Source organism: Pocillopora verrucosa, chromosome 14 (assembly GCF_036669915.1).
Source record: "Pocillopora verrucosa isolate sample1 chromosome 14, ASM3666991v2, whole genome shotgun sequence".
Classification (NCBI taxonomy): Eukaryota; Metazoa; Cnidaria; class Anthozoa; order Scleractinia; family Pocilloporidae; genus Pocillopora; species Pocillopora verrucosa.
In genome coordinates, this window is record NC_089325.1 from 1,847,338 (window position 1) to 1,862,754 (window position 15,417).

At 39.8% G+C, this 15,417-nt stretch overlaps 2 protein-coding genes across 2 annotated transcripts; one reads left to right on the plus strand and one right to left on the minus strand.

The window, feature by feature from the left end:
- The first annotated feature begins 704 nt into the window (after nt 1-704).
- Nucleotides 705-10,284, plus strand: LOC131779631 (uncharacterized). The gene is made up of 3 exons (XM_059096192.2): nt 705-954; nt 2,906-3,540; nt 3,965-10,284. The coding sequence occupies exons 2-3, from the start codon at nt 2,949-2,951 to the stop codon at nt 8,125-8,127; spliced, it is 4,755 nt and encodes a 1,584-aa protein (XP_058952175.2). The 5' UTR covers nt 705-954; nt 2,906-2,948; the 3' UTR covers nt 8,128-10,284.
- Nucleotides 10,285-10,908: 624 nt separating this feature from the next.
- Nucleotides 10,909-12,862, minus strand: LOC131779626 (protein Wnt-8b-like). The gene is made up of 4 exons (XM_059096189.2): nt 12,786-12,862; nt 12,273-12,436; nt 11,486-11,754; nt 10,909-11,379 (listed from the first exon to the last, which is right to left on the minus strand). Exons 1-4 carry the CDS (start codon nt 12,860-12,862, stop codon nt 10,909-10,911), a joined length of 981 nt encoding a protein of 326 aa, XP_058952172.2.
- Nucleotides 12,863-15,417: the final 2,555 nt, after the last annotated feature.

The window sequence follows — 15,417 nt, forward strand, 5'->3', positions numbered from 1 at the left end:
CAATTCCGAAAAAATTCTTGCATGCGTAGCATGCCTATATTTTTTATCTTGCGTATTTCAGGTGCGCGGTATCGAGCGAGAGGCAAGCCAGTGTCTCACGCCCGCCTCACGCTAGCCTCCCCTTATCTAGTCCGAAAAACGCAAAATAAAACAGACGACGCCTTTTCCGCAGGCTAAAATAATATTAGTATGTTAGCTTAATTGCAAGTCGTTGTGGCCAGAGTAACATCATGCCTACATGACTGGCCAGTCATGTCTTCGGCATAATCGGAATAAAGAGAAAGAAGTTTTCACCAAGGTTTGTTCCGTCGCACTTTGAAATAATCGTTGCACTTTGTTACAAAATTGTCGCACTTATAAAAACTTGGTATAGATCCTTGTCCATAGCGACAATAATAACAAGGGCGTCATGGGTCAACGACTTTCGGAAATAATTTCGTTTCGTTGTAAACTGGAACTTAAAAGCGCCAACAAAATAACTTGCAAGAACCTGAGCAACACCGTAACATTGCAAATCCCAAAATCCTCCTAAATCTTCACTGCGTAATTTATTGTTCCCACCTTGCCACTATGTCTCCCTCCCTCAAAGTTCTCATACCGATCGATGACGAAATATCCAAGCAGCGAATCGCATTGCGACTTTGCGATGACGTGTCTCTTCTTCTAAAGATGGAGAGAACTTCCGTATAAAACTGAAGAAGTTGTACCTTAGATTCGACGACTTTGAAGACCTTTGAAGCTTACCTAGAAAATTCAACTAGGTTCTCAGAGGATCCACATCTTCCGTCGGTGTACAGAATCTCTAGGTGAACAATTGGTAGAAATAGCCGCCCAGTGGCCAACTCGATCGTAGGCCCGTTTCTAAATCTTCGACTCTCTCTCTCTCCGGGAAGAAATTGCTTAAATCGGATTTTTCGGTGCTGGTCAGGAAAAGGAAACAAGGCACTCTTCCTGGTGAGTTTATGTTTTTGTGTGCGATGAGGCCCCTGTTAAAAAGGCTCTTAGTAAATGATTAGACCTGATCTTGAGTCTTAACTTCGGGGGTTGAGGCAGAATCTTTCTTTCGAAATTTGTGATTCCTGCCTTTTTTAGCCCAATGATTTATGATTTATAAAATTTTTCGATGTTCGTTATTTATTTTCAACCATATCCGTAATTCATGATTCCATCTAATCTAACTGCTATGATTTGTGATTCATGGTTCTGGTTTCACCCCAAATTGGCTGTAAGCAGATGAGAATCGCCGGTCGTCTTTGAACTTTGATCATTCGGTGATGCACGCCAAATAGAGGAACATTTTAATGCATTAATTCCATCTACTGCGGTGTAGACTTGACTTCTTTTAACATGCAACCGTTGGATAAGTAAAACTTCAGTTGTGTCAATCATAATCACGGGTCGAGATCGCTGAGATCGTTGCGAGCGACCAACGCCTAGCAAGCTAAAATCATGCCGGCTAACGAAAAGCGATCTCGTGACTACCATGCTCCCTCGAAGCAGAAAAAATGATCGAACAGGACAGTAAAAGGGCGAAAGTTATTTTAGCGCGCCGTTTATAAAATTGATTCTTTTATCAGTTAATATATATCTTTACCTTTTTGCTTTGAAAAGCTGACCGTTTGAGAGCGCTTTGATTTCCTGAAATAAATCAGACAAAAACTGACTAAGTAATGTTTACATTTGACCGAGTACATAGTGCAAATAAATGACTCCGTAATGTCTACAAAAGACTAGAAAAAAATTATTATTTAAGGATTTATGATCGCTTGCGAAGTATTAAATTGGCTTTGATTGTTTGCATTTTAGTATTACACGCAGACTACTTGTCATTTAACTGGTAAATAGATTCTTAGAGGAATCGAAAGCAAAACGGAGTCAAAGGGTCAGATTTCTGGAATAAAAGAGATCTGTGTGATTCTCATGACATACATCTCTTAAGCTCGTTGGCCTCTTCTGAGTTATGAAAGGCGTCGAAGAACTTAATAGGAACTATATGTTAAACCAACAAATAATCTCCTACATCAAATATACACGAGACACTGATTTTGATTAGCCTAATAAATTTAAACGATTCCCTAGTGGAACTTATTTTGAAACATTGAAATTCATTTTCAACTTCAAATCTTATTTGAGTAGTAAGATCAGGTTTAATGTACGGGCTAAGCCGCTAATACCCCTAAGGGCTATGCAAGGCGGCTTAGTTTACAATGTTGTATGAATGTATTACATTTATTCGTGTGATTCCTGCCGTTCTTTAGCTTCTCGTGATGCATTATTTGTATTTGTACGGTTTGTTTTTTTGATTTTGATAACTCACCCATTGATTTTCGCACGATTCAATCGGCTACCTCACATCACGTGGTGCAAAATCACCATACAGTTCTCACACAATAACCCCCGTCTACGTCGATATTTGACCGAAGATTATTTCAGTCGAAAAGAAACAAAGCAAGCGGGAAAAAGCCAGCTTAAGAGTTCAACTTTTTCATCTTTTTCATTTCACAAGGATGAAAAAAGAAACCCATTATGTAGAGTCCAGTGACAGTGACATTAAAAGCTGATCTGAAATGCTACACCGGAAAGTAATTAAAAAGTCAACATAACTTGCTGTCAACGCGCGTTAGGAAAATAATGGGAGGGTTATAAAAAAAACTCTGTTCTGGCTTACTAGTATGTCGGCTGATAATGACCTTAGCTGAGAGACTGTCCTCAGAATTTCACATTTGCACTCGAAGCTTCGCTTGTCGGTCAAATATTTCTTTTTCAGATAATCCCTCAGTTGCAGGCAAAATCAGCCGACATACCAGCCACCTGAAAGGGTTTATTTATTAAATTATTGTAGGAAGAAAAGCCCTTACCAAGATTTTAATACTTTCAACGCGAAATTATGTTACCTTCGTCATAGGATTCATATCAGTTTCTCTCTGACTGGTACTGGTACAGCCTCAATGGCTTCCTCAACTGGTGCCACTTCCTTAGAGCAACGACGCTGGATAGTGGTGGGCATTGCTCTTCAAAATGTTCTCACCCCATGTCTCAGGGTTAAGATTCAGAACGAGATGAAGCCACTTTACCAGCGTCTGGTAGCAACTGTTGGAATAGACAAACAGACCTATCCAACTCACCAAAAGACCATTCCTCCGAGCACGCTGAAGTTGAACTACGAAAGTATCAACAATAACGCCGCCCTGCATAAGAAGCCGCGTTACTATGACTACCGTGTAAAGGATGAGGTTTCTCTGGCAAAATTGTTTATGAAACCTTTCATGGCGCATTTCAATGCATTTGATACATCCTTTGACGCTTCTGCAGCTCTTGCCGTTCTTTGTGGCGCAATACCATTCGCTTTGGTGCGACCATTTGCTAAAGACGTACGTTCAAAGGTGCGCAATGAGTGGGCTCATTGTAACTTCTCCATTTGGACAGATGTCCAATACAATGATTGCTTCGATCTCATGGAGACCCTGGTCAAAAACCTTACCCTGCCTCCAGCTGATGAACTGAGTATCATGAACGAGCTCCAGCTATGGAGAAAAGGAGGTATGATTACAGCAAACAACTAAGCCACTTTTTATTATCCTTGCGATTCAAGAAAATTTAATTTATCATTTTTTTTATACAGGTTCCAGTTATTAGGTTCGAGAATAGGTGCAACTGTAAATCCTTATGCCAACGAGAAAAATATTTAATAGGCCCACAACTAGTGCTGCACTTAGACCTCATTCAAATCCGCATTGATGCTTACTTTATCCCAGTGATTCGAATGAGCGTTCATTTACGTGTTTACCACTCTTTTCAGTCAAAACTATTTCTACAACTAAAGATAAAGTTTTCCAATTTTTACCCCCAACGGTTTGCCCTATTCAGACCCTCGTTTAATGTTGGGTTGGAGGAGGGATAGGTGATCGGTTTCTTAGATACTGGCATTGATCCCTTCCACTTGGTTTTTGTCAACTTTTTACAGGACTAGACATATGCCTTGGTAAACCACTTGACGACATTCTTCTTCGTTTTATCCACAATGATGTCCAAAAACTTATCGACTCGTTACATCACAACGAAAAAGAACAGGATAAAAACATGAAAAGCGTCTGTTCTACTCTTGCCCTGATTAAGTCCGAGTTTGAAAGAACTATTTTTAGCCTCGAAGAGAAACAATCAAACCTGCAAAGCGTTTGTGAAGATATGAAGAAAAACCAAGATATGATTACAAGACAAATGGAAAAGAAGAACGAGGAACAAATGAACCTTTTGAAAAGCTCTGAGACTAACTGGAAGATGCGGCAAGAACAATTGGAGCTCCGCTGTAACTCTCTAGAAGTTTATGGATCGGCCATGCAGAGAGATCTGGCTATACTGAAGGAAAAACTTGAACGTTTATCCTTTTCAGAGGAATCTAAGGAGATTGTATTTGACGCGCCAGAACAAAGCAAATGGTTTACAGGACGAGAAAAGGAACTATCTATTCTGGAGAAGTACTTACAATTCGAAAAAAGCGGTGGGTTAAACATGGCAGCCATTTGTGGTCTTGGAGGATGCGGGAAGACCACGTTAGCATCTCACTTTGCATGGAAACGTAAAGCGGAATACGAAGGAGGTGTGTTTTGGATCTCCATGGAAGATGACCGTAGGTTTGAAAACTCTCTGAACGACCTGGCTTTGCGTTTGGGAGTGCTCGCGGATTCATTTGACCTCACGTTGTCAAAAGTGCTCAATTACCTTTCGAAAAGCAAAAAGGCGTGGTTGATGGTTCTTGACGATGTAGACCAGCTTAACCTCTCCGACCAAATGCGAAAATTTTTTTGTGGAGGATGGAGAAGGCAAGCTATTGGTCATCTCTTGCTCACAACGAGACGAGAATCGAGAGAAGTGTATGACTCCTTTGATGTAAATCCCTCCAATTGTGTGGAGTTGTTCTCATTTTCAGAAGACGAAGCAGTAGGTTTTCTAGTTTCTCGAAGCTGCCTCCCTGATCCCACAGGACAAAAGGAAATTTTGAAAGAACTTGTTCGTGAGCTCGGTGGTCTTCCCCTTGCCTTAGAACAAGCAGGTGCTCACATCAAAGCCCTTCAATGTCCCATAAGTGAGTACCTTGAAGAGTACAAAATCCAGCGATTAAAGTTGCTGAGCCAGCATCCAGCAAAACCATCGTCGGAGTACGAATCTAAAAGTCGGCTGGCAGTACATACCACGTGGCTTATTAACTTCGAATACGTCAAAAAGTCAGCATATGGGGAAGCAGCATCAAGGTTTGTAAACGTTTGCGCCTTTCTGGGACCTCATGAAATTCAAGACGAGTTGATCGACGGCAAAGTGCTTTCCTCTGACGATAAGGTGCCAGAAAGCTCCTGTGGTCCTTTGATAAGACATCACATCCTAGAAATCATCACAAAGTTTTCGCTATTCCAAAGAATATCCTCCACATCACTTGGCCTGCATCGTCTGGTTCAGGAAGTTATTCGAACCAGAATGACCATTGAGGAAACGGCTTCTTCAATACTGAGAGCGGTTCGACTTCTTTACAAATGCTTTCGCCGTTTCCCGTCACCAGACCAGATTATTTCAAATTTAACTGGAAATGTAACAGAACAAGCATCTGCTTCTGTGACTGATCCTTCCTTGTTCTATGAATGGTCAAAGTTAACCATTCATGCTTCCGAGCTGCAAGAGCATTTGAGATGCCTCCTCGATCAAGACGACATCGCGAAGGAAGTAAAAACAGCCGTTTTGAACATTGAGACGTCCCGGGTCATTTATGAAAACGCCCTGAAGCTTAGCGTGCACGGTCATCAAGAGAAAGCCAAAGAAACCGAAAGATTTGCATTTCAAATTTTGGATTTTGATGTAGGTGTGAGCAAGGTATTTTCTAAAGAAGAACTGGGAAAGCTATTCCCCCATACTCTTCCGCTTTCTCAACTGTTTCAAAAAATCATCTTTTACTCGTCACGACCTCCTGTAGAGAATCAAAGAACGCCTACGTTGGAAATCCAAACAAGTGCTGACACAGATCAAACCCGTATGCAAGGAAACACGTTCTTCAAAAGTGGGCTCTATGAAGAGGCCATCAATTCTTACTCTGAAGGAATTGAAGCAATGCAAGGAGAAACCAACCGTGACCCATGCTTATTTAACAACAGAGCAACTGCCTATCTTAAATTGGGAAAGTTAGAAGAATGTATTAAAGATTCAGAGGAGTATATCAGAGCTATGCCCAACTGCTGGAAGGGATACTCTAGGAAAGCTTTGGCACTAAATGGTCTTGGGCAAAGACTTTCTGCCTTGTGCTTCGCCGCGATCGCGTATCACCATGATGGTGAATGCTGTCGTCGTTACGAGGCTTTCAAATCTGCTTTCGGAGATCTGGATGGAAAGTGGAAGATTTGTGAATCGTCGGAGGCCCTTCGCAAGGATGTAATGTACAGCAACAACAGCAAGTCACAACCAAAAGTGGTTCTTCTTCCAAACGGAGAATATTGGCTAGATGACTCTACAAAACGCCATAACGCTGACACTGCCTTTCTAGCGTCCATCGGTAACACAGTGGTAGCTGCTCTGGGCAACGAAGCTAAGGTCACCATTTACTCTGGGAAGATTAGCCTAGAAGAAGACTGCTTTTTTCGAAATATTACTTTCTCAACAGAATATACATTGGTTGCAAGCAATGGTAATGTCAAGTTCGAGAACTGTTTCTTTTCGAGGAATGGCTCAGCCGAACCTTTAGTCCTTGTCAGTGGAACGGCAAGTTTCCTTCGATGCACAATCAAGGGTAACGGAGGCTGTGGAATAGTAGTACAAGGCCCAAATGCTTCAGCCACGATGGTAGAAAGTCATGTGACTGGAAATGGCGCGATGGGATGCTATGCATCAGGAGTTAGAGTGTTCAACAAGGGGCGTGTTGCAATTCACAAATGCCACATCAATGGAAATACAAGAGGAATCTGGGTCGATGAGGAACAAGCGGGTGTCTTAGCAAAGGAAGCCATAATAACCGACTCCGAGATTTACGACAATAAATACGAGGGAATCCTCGTGGCAGGACTTCCTCCTCAATCTATTGTTTCCCTCCCAGTGGAAATTCGTGGAAACAAGATATTTCATAATGGCACCTTTGGTGTCCGTGTATTCTTAAACCATAATGACGTCACTTTGGAGAATAACGTGATTTTTGAGAACTTTTATTGGGGAGTTTGCATCCACAGCAATTCGGGCGGTCTGTACAAGGGAAACGAGATCTGTAACAACAAAATGGGTGGCATAATGGCTGGATTGCAAAGTCCAGGGAAAATCCCATGTGTGATAGAAAACAACCATATACACGACAACTGTGGTCCTGGTTTTCATGAGGGACTTAACACCTATGAATTATATTCTTTTCCGTTGAGACTGCAAACCTTTCTTATGAAGAAAAATGCAAAAAACATGTTTACGGGGCAGCATCCACTTGACTTGAAAACCGTTGCTCCTGACTTGGTTGCTCCAGAGTTTAAGCCAAGCAATCGGTGTTCCGGAAACAATCACGGCTCAACAAATTTAACGTCACACAAATTGAGAAGATATTGTGCTTTTTGCCTTCGAAAAGATGATGGATTAAAGTCTTGCAAGAGGTGCATGAGTGCAAAGTACTGCGGAAAGGAATGTCAACTGAAACACTGGGGAAGGCACAAATACATCTGCAAGGCCACGACTGAAAGACACTCCGTAGAAATTTCCTTGCAAGTTTCTCACCCTTACAACAAGTTCTCAATGTCTCTTAATCGAACCTATCCAGGTATGGAACCTTCTGGCCCTGACTACGCACCGTCTCCACCAAAAGACGGTAGTCGTTTCATTGTTAAGCTACAAACATACGAATCTCCAGCTAACCAGGGAATAAGTAGCATCGAAACAAGAGGTTTTATAAGTGATGAGCAGGATCCTCACAAAGCTTCAATTCGTATGTATGATCGTAGCCGCCGCCTTGATTTCACTTTTAATGGTAAACCTCAGCTTTATCACTTGATTATGGAGTGCGGAATGATGGGATTTAAGATAAACTTCACCAAGAAACTCTTCTGTTGGGCCGCATTCAAAGATTGCAAGACAGTTCGAATATTTACTCACGAATTCCCTACAGCACAACGGTGGTGAACCTATTGGAAAGCTGTTCTACATTTACCATATTTAACCTAGGTGCTTGGATTCATCCACGGGAACGTTTTTACAGTACTTAAGCTAGATTTCTTTGTCTGCTGTAAACTTTTGGATTCTCAAGTGACTGATAAACTGTCTGTTTTTTTGAAAATGGAAACATCACCACCTTTCTTGGCAAGCCTGTTGTGACTGAGAAGTGGATGGAGAAAACTAGCCAGTGTATTTAGCTCATATCGATGAACATGTCCTGATTTTCCCAAATACCTTCACCTCGCCTGTTGATATTATAGAGACGTCGTTAAATAGTGCGGTATTGATTTTCGAAATAGTAATTTCGGGTTTCTCTGTGTATTGACCGGAGAAACACACATTAGACGCATTGGAAAGACGTAAACTTTTCTACAAGAAGGGATTTGTAACGGAATGATTTCAATGGTATATACTTTCAAGTGCGAACACAAAAAGCGAATTATTTCATTGGTTGCGTATACAAGGCTCCAAACAAATCCCTTGAGGTTCGCGACCAGGCCAAGAACAATTACCTGAGTAGGTCTCAAGACTGCGTTTTAATAATCCCACCTCAAAACGGTAAGAGACTGTTGGAGTTCACCGTGATCCATGACCTCAAACAATATGTGGAACATTCTACTCGAGTAAAATCGACAATAAGTATCGTTATTGATGTGCTAATCACCTCTGTTTAAGAAATCAAGTTTCATCAAGACAGCTGTAACCTTTAGCCAAACGACCATTATCAGAACTAAGATGTTTTGTACGCCAGCGACCTGCCGAACCAAGCATCGAGTCGATCATAACAACGGGCTCCTCGAGTAAAAACATTGTAAAGATCTTCATAGCCGATCTTGAGGAAGTCGCAACTCTCAATCGCTAGTGCAATGGTTATTAACAGGGCTCACCCTTGACCTGTCATTTTTGTTTTCAAACTGATTCGAACAGGTGACTAAGAACACACACTGGCGATAAAATCCAGACTTTCTTCGAACTGGAATGAAAATAAACGCCTTCATAACAAGGTTACAGCATCAAATAGAAACGCTGTAAAGAACTAATTCGAAACAAGTTGGCCGAAAGGCCTCCAGGACAATATTCCTCGAGTCTTTCCGCCGTAGAACAACGTTGCCGCGATTTATAGTGGGCGGAAAGGAATTAATTGATAAGTTTGACATTGCTGATCTGCACTGAGTTAAATTTGCTTATGTATTTTCTTTTACCGCTTCCTTCCTGCAAGCAAGTCAGGAATTAGGCTTCGACCTATTCGACCAACAATAGATAGCGAAAGCGAAAGCGAAAGACAAAGGAAGCAAATAAATCAATGGCTCTTATCGAAGTTGAGTACGTCACTAAAACAATCCAGCGGTCTCTCGATTAGCTTACACAAAAAAGAGGCTATCGGGCCAGCTGTAAAGAATGAGCGAAGGATATGTTATGGAGAGCGTACTTTTTTCCGTGAGCTAGGCTCTTTGGTTTTTCAACAGTAAAAACAAACTTTGAAGGCACAGATTCTAGCTTCAAGTAAGTTCTTTGTCCTCTCAATGGTTTTATGAAACAGTCTACAGACTACAAACATAAGAATGCTCGGTTAATTAAGTGTTCTATCGGCGTAGTTTAACGAGCCGTTTTTTCAATAATTTCTTGTTCAACAGCGGGAGTGAAGCCATGACAAGTTCTTGTATTCCGGTTTGGAACTTCTATTTTTGAATCCAAATGCTATGCAGTGGTTAACCATACTTCAAGGCACTCAAAAGACGTAAAAATTGTCAGTAAATACGAGGCAGTTCAATACCAGCAATAGAACAGATCGCTGAGCTTGGCCCGATAGCCATGTGTTGGTGTACGCCAATCGAGAGACCGCTGATTTCGCGGACTCAACTCCCGATAAGAGCCATTCTGACGTTAATGCTAAATACAACCAAACAAAATTCTGTTCAGAGACATCCAAGTCAGCCACTCTGCTGATTTGGATGTCTGTGTCAGGTTCAGAGCTGTGGAATGTTTTTTTTCTGTTTGGCTGAGGCAAGTGCAAAGTTGCCCCTCCTTTAAACTAAGATGCAATACTTTCAGGACAGAACACCATTTAGAATTCCTGTTATACTTCTCTTGAACTTGTGAATAGCTTAATTTTAACTGAAATTTTTCGATTACATTGATTAAAAACTAGTTTGAAAAAAATTGTTGTTTGCAGCCGGAGCGGAGCTGGTGCCTGAAATCATTTTCGTTAATTAATATTATAGTAGCTCCATAATCTTTTTCTTTGCGCCGAAATTGCTCTTCATTAATCTAGAACTACTGATTTACGAACCCAAGTCTTTTCAAGCAAGTGTTTCGATGAAATAATATGTGCAGAAATTTCTGCTCAATATTAGAAAAAAAAAGGAACATTCTTGAGGCGCTAACAAGTGATGTGAATTTGTTTACGCGTGAAAAAGTTCCTATACAAACTTTAAAGTTGAAAATGTGTATCAATTTGTTGCTAAAGGAAAGTAAAAGGCCCACACTGATACACTACAACGTTTACTAATTAATGGAAGACCTATCATGAATGAATATATTTGATGAGGTGCGTTTTTTCTTATTTTGACAAAGTGAAAATGGAAGGCAATAAATCAGCATATTTTACAAACAAGATCATTAAAGTAACGATGAACAGAATTAAAATTACGCTCCCCCTTAGTCTGATCGTATTAAAATATAGTGGTGTACTTCGAATAACACGGAAAGCTACATACAGTCAAATTGAAGGAGCCTGGGCCAATATTTTCACACACAAGCTGTGTGTGAATATTTCACGGTGCATAAATCACATTTAACAGTACAGCACCACAGGAACTTACATTTACATTTGACATGCTTGTGATGTTCTACCGTACGATGTCGCAGATTACAAGAGTTACACAAAGATCTGCTTTTTTCTACGGATACAATATCACTCTCCCATGTCCTTCCTCGCATTCCAGGGGAGCCCGCGGTCGTGTTTCGTACACAATAGTTTGGGGACGAGTCCAGATAAACCAGTTTCTTCTCTTTCTTGGTCACTAGTCTGTCTTGGTCGTTGTGGCGCTTGTGAAGCTTGCTATTCACGAATGTCACTCGAACAGCTGAGTGGTAGTTCCTTTTTAGTTCCTGTCCCACCATGTTAAAAGGGGCAAGCTCTTTCCAACACGTTTTCATGTTACAGCTTCCGGTAACGCCATGGCATCTACATACTTTTCTGAACTTTGCGCGGACAACCTGGTTTGAGCAACAAAGAAACATTAGAAAAACAAGACATTTTTCTCAATTTCATTCATGAGTAGATCAATATTTGAACAGACTGAAGACAGTTAATCAAACCTACCTTTCTTCCTACATGATTATTGTGCAGGTTGAACGCAGTACGAGCGTCGTTTCCTTTCTCCAGTTTGTCGATAAACCGTTTCGTCTCCTTCTCTCCGAACTTGATGTCATCACTGCATCCTCCCCACTGCCAGTCGCTCTTTCCTTTTTGTTGTTCCCTTGTCTTACCGCACCTACATCCGGGTATTCTGTTCTGTCTGCACTGCATAGTTAGTTCGTGAGTTATAGCGGCTGCGCTGATGGCGTGAAGGAAAGCTGTTTCTCGAGTTGCTGCAATGAAAAATGAAACAGATTGAGGATCAGTAAGGAGATCCAAAGTTGTTTCTTAAAAAGATAACAAAGACATCAAAGGCGCAATCAACGATGGATTTATGGGGTCGTATTTTGATCCTCGTGCGTGTGCTCTGGTAATGACCTGACTGAACTAGACTGAAATAGCTATACCCATCGAGCTCTTAAACATTCCCATTAGCAATTTTCATTGAATACATGAATTATTCACAAAATGTGATCCATAGGGTACTCCGGCTATTACTTGCTAGCAAACTTCAGCCCAGCGATTCCAATGCGAAAGTGTGTCTTGTAAGAAATTGGGTATTCAATGACCAAGCTTAAGTTAAAGATCGCTGACAACTGATATTAACAAATTTATTGTTATTGCATTAACATGGCACATTGTTGCGAAACATTCAAACTCGATGGCTTCACCTCAAGGAACATGTGCGACAGAAATACATGATGCGCATTGCAATAAAAGAATGAGAAGAAAAAGGTTTAACTCTACTTACCATGTGGCAAACCTCTTTTAAAAAAGATAGGTAACTTTTGAAACACATGCTGGTCGTGCAATGAACAATTCCAAATCTCGGCCTTAAATAACTTCTGACACTCCGCCAGTCCACGATGACCTCCCTCTTTCACAATATTCCATAGCAGATTGTAAATGCCAGACCTGTAAAGTAGCAAAACCGCTGTTAACCCTTTGGTTTGAATCATGAGCCGTTATAATTTTTTTTTATGATAAAAATCGGCCATAAACTTTTCTAGGTTATAGAGAGAGTAACAGCCCCTTCATCCACAAGACCTGTTACTGATAAAAAAGTGAGCGATCTGTGTTTAATAAGGAAGCATTTTTGCTTTTTATAAGCAAATGGTTTTTTTTTTTAAATTTCTCGCTAGTCATTTGAAATTATTAGTGCAGTAAGTTTCGTGTGCTATAATCATGCACGCGCGTGGAAATCGAAGCAAAGATGGTGGTACTTTGCTTGGATGTTATCGTATGTTTGAAAAATGAAACTTACTTTTTAACTTTGCTGTATCCTTGATGAGAATGAGGAAACGTTAATAGGGCCACTAACATCACGAGACAGAGCTTCATCATGAACGTTAACTAAATGTTCTCTTGTTGCGAGCTCTACTCATAATAAAGTTATTTTCATGGAAGCCTTTATGTACTAGTGACGCGTAGTAAGATTATTTATGGTCATGCTAATTAATTATCCTCGCGAGACTATGTGTGACTTTTTTCCAGTTTTATTACATGGGTGAGATTTTTTCGGGTAATAACTTGGAAAACAAATGGTGTCTAACTTAATCTGAATTTGACAAAGAAAAGTTTGTTTATGAGTTTTTTCAAATGTTTTTTTTTCCATTCCGTTCCGAGTGTAATCGTCTTTTTAAAGATAAATGAGCGGTGCCCGATAATTTATCTCGTGCGCGCGCATTTCCAGGTAAAAAGGGGCGGTTAGTTTTATATGCACTTTCAACTAGACACTTGCAGAGAGGTTAACAGATGAAACCTTTACTTTTGTGCCTTACACAAGCCTAGGAAACTCTAGACACGCAAACAGGTGCGATACCTCTTCGTAAGCATCGTGTTATAAACGAAGTGCAACACCAAAAAAAAAACCTCCACCTCTCTTTTTGTGATGTGCTTGTTATATTAAGGTGTTAGCCTTAACCGTTATCGATGACTTTGAATATGTGAAAATCATATATGTAAACTGCGGTTTAAGAAATGAATATAGAAGCGATCTTCACAACAGCGAACACTTCTTACGAGCACTGCATCAGTATAGTAGAGGTCATGCGTTCAAATCCCGTACAGACCCGAAATTTTTTTCAGGTCTTATTTTCAGTACTGCGAAAGTAGTGTTCATCACTCCGAATTCACTCCTTAAAACCTCAGTTCACAGATATGATTTTTATATATTCACAGTTATTGAATCATCACTTCACGGGTTTATTAGGGAACAACATAATGACCACCTCTCAGGCCTTATTTTCACTACTGCTTAAGTAATGTTCATAACTGCGAAGATCGCTTTCATATTCACGTCTTTATCCGCAGTTCAAATATGTCTTTCATATATTCACAGTCGTTTATTCACCACTTCACGGGTTTATTTGGAACCAACATAATGACCTGCTCCCAGTTGCAAGTTTGCTCGTTAGTTCAGTTGGTAGAGCAGTGCACTGGTACTGCAAAGGTCATGGGTTCAAATCCCGTACAAGCATGAATTTTTTTCAGGCCTTATTTTCACTACTGTGTAAGTAGTGTTCATCACTTCGAAGATCGCTTTCACGCAAAGAATTATTTGTTTTTATCCAGGTTGTTACCAGCAGAAATGTTGTTGAAAAAAAGAAAGGTTCTGCTTCCCTGTACAAGATACATATAAAAATGAAGAGTGAGTCAATGAGCGAGATTTCCTAAAGTAATCATATCCAAAAAACATTTCTGGCAACCCGTACAATCTTCAGCTATAGACCAATCTAAATCTTTCAACACTTACAGGCAAAAATTCGTAGAAAATTGCGAACAAATAAGCCATAAACCATCAAATATGATACATGAGCTTAAAACTTTACAAATATAAATTAATAGACTTCTCTGTAATTTTCTAGGCATATTGTTCAGTTCAACCTCAAATCTCGCTGAAAAATGAGGAAACAAACGATAAAGTTATTTCTATCAATTTCATTTACTAAATTGGTGGTATTCGCCTCTTCAAATGCCGAAAATGAGCAAACGCTTAAAATAAGGAAGCTGAAACGATAAAATTAGATTTCTATCAACTTTTTAAACTAAATTCTTAGTATTCGCCTCCTCAAATTTTTGCTTAAAGAATTTACCAATAATTAATCAACAATAGATCTTTTGAACATTTACAACAATCAAATGCATTAAATTCTCTTTCACATTTCCTGGTTTTAACTTCTTTTAAATTAGCAAATAACAGTGAATCTCAAAGTTTATTTATAAATAAAAGTTCTCACGATTAAAGGCCTCTCTGAAAACAAATTTGTTTGCTCTACACTTACACTTACCCTCCCCCCCCCATTCCCCCTCCACAAACCTTATGGTTACCAATGACAACCAACAACAAGGCAACTTCTACAACAAGGAATGTTCCCAACCCAAATGATATTTCAATACTCTTACTTGTAGCTTGTAGAATATGAATTTAAAAAAAAAAGGATCGAACAACTTGAAGCAATTATCAGCAATTAGTCAACGTTTCATAATTCTAACACAAGAATGCTTTCGGGTTTTGTTTAAGTATTTAGCTGAAATAGAAAATGGAAAATTTGACATATATACAAGTGTTAGTTAGAATTGTTAGCTTAGCTGCATCCGCAGGCAATAAAGAAGGCAATAAACTTGTTTATATTAAATATCATCAGCACATTTTGCAAACAAGATCGTCAAAGTAACGATGAACAGAATTAAAATTACGCTTCCCCTTAGTCTGATGGTATGGAAAAGAAAAATACGACAAACTTAATCAACAATCAACATCACAATCGTGTTTATTGATACAAAAAACAGATACACTCAATTTTCTAACCAGCTTAATTTAAAATATAGTGGTATATTTCAAATAACACGGAAAGCTACATACAGTAAATTTCAAGGAGCCTGGGCCAATATTT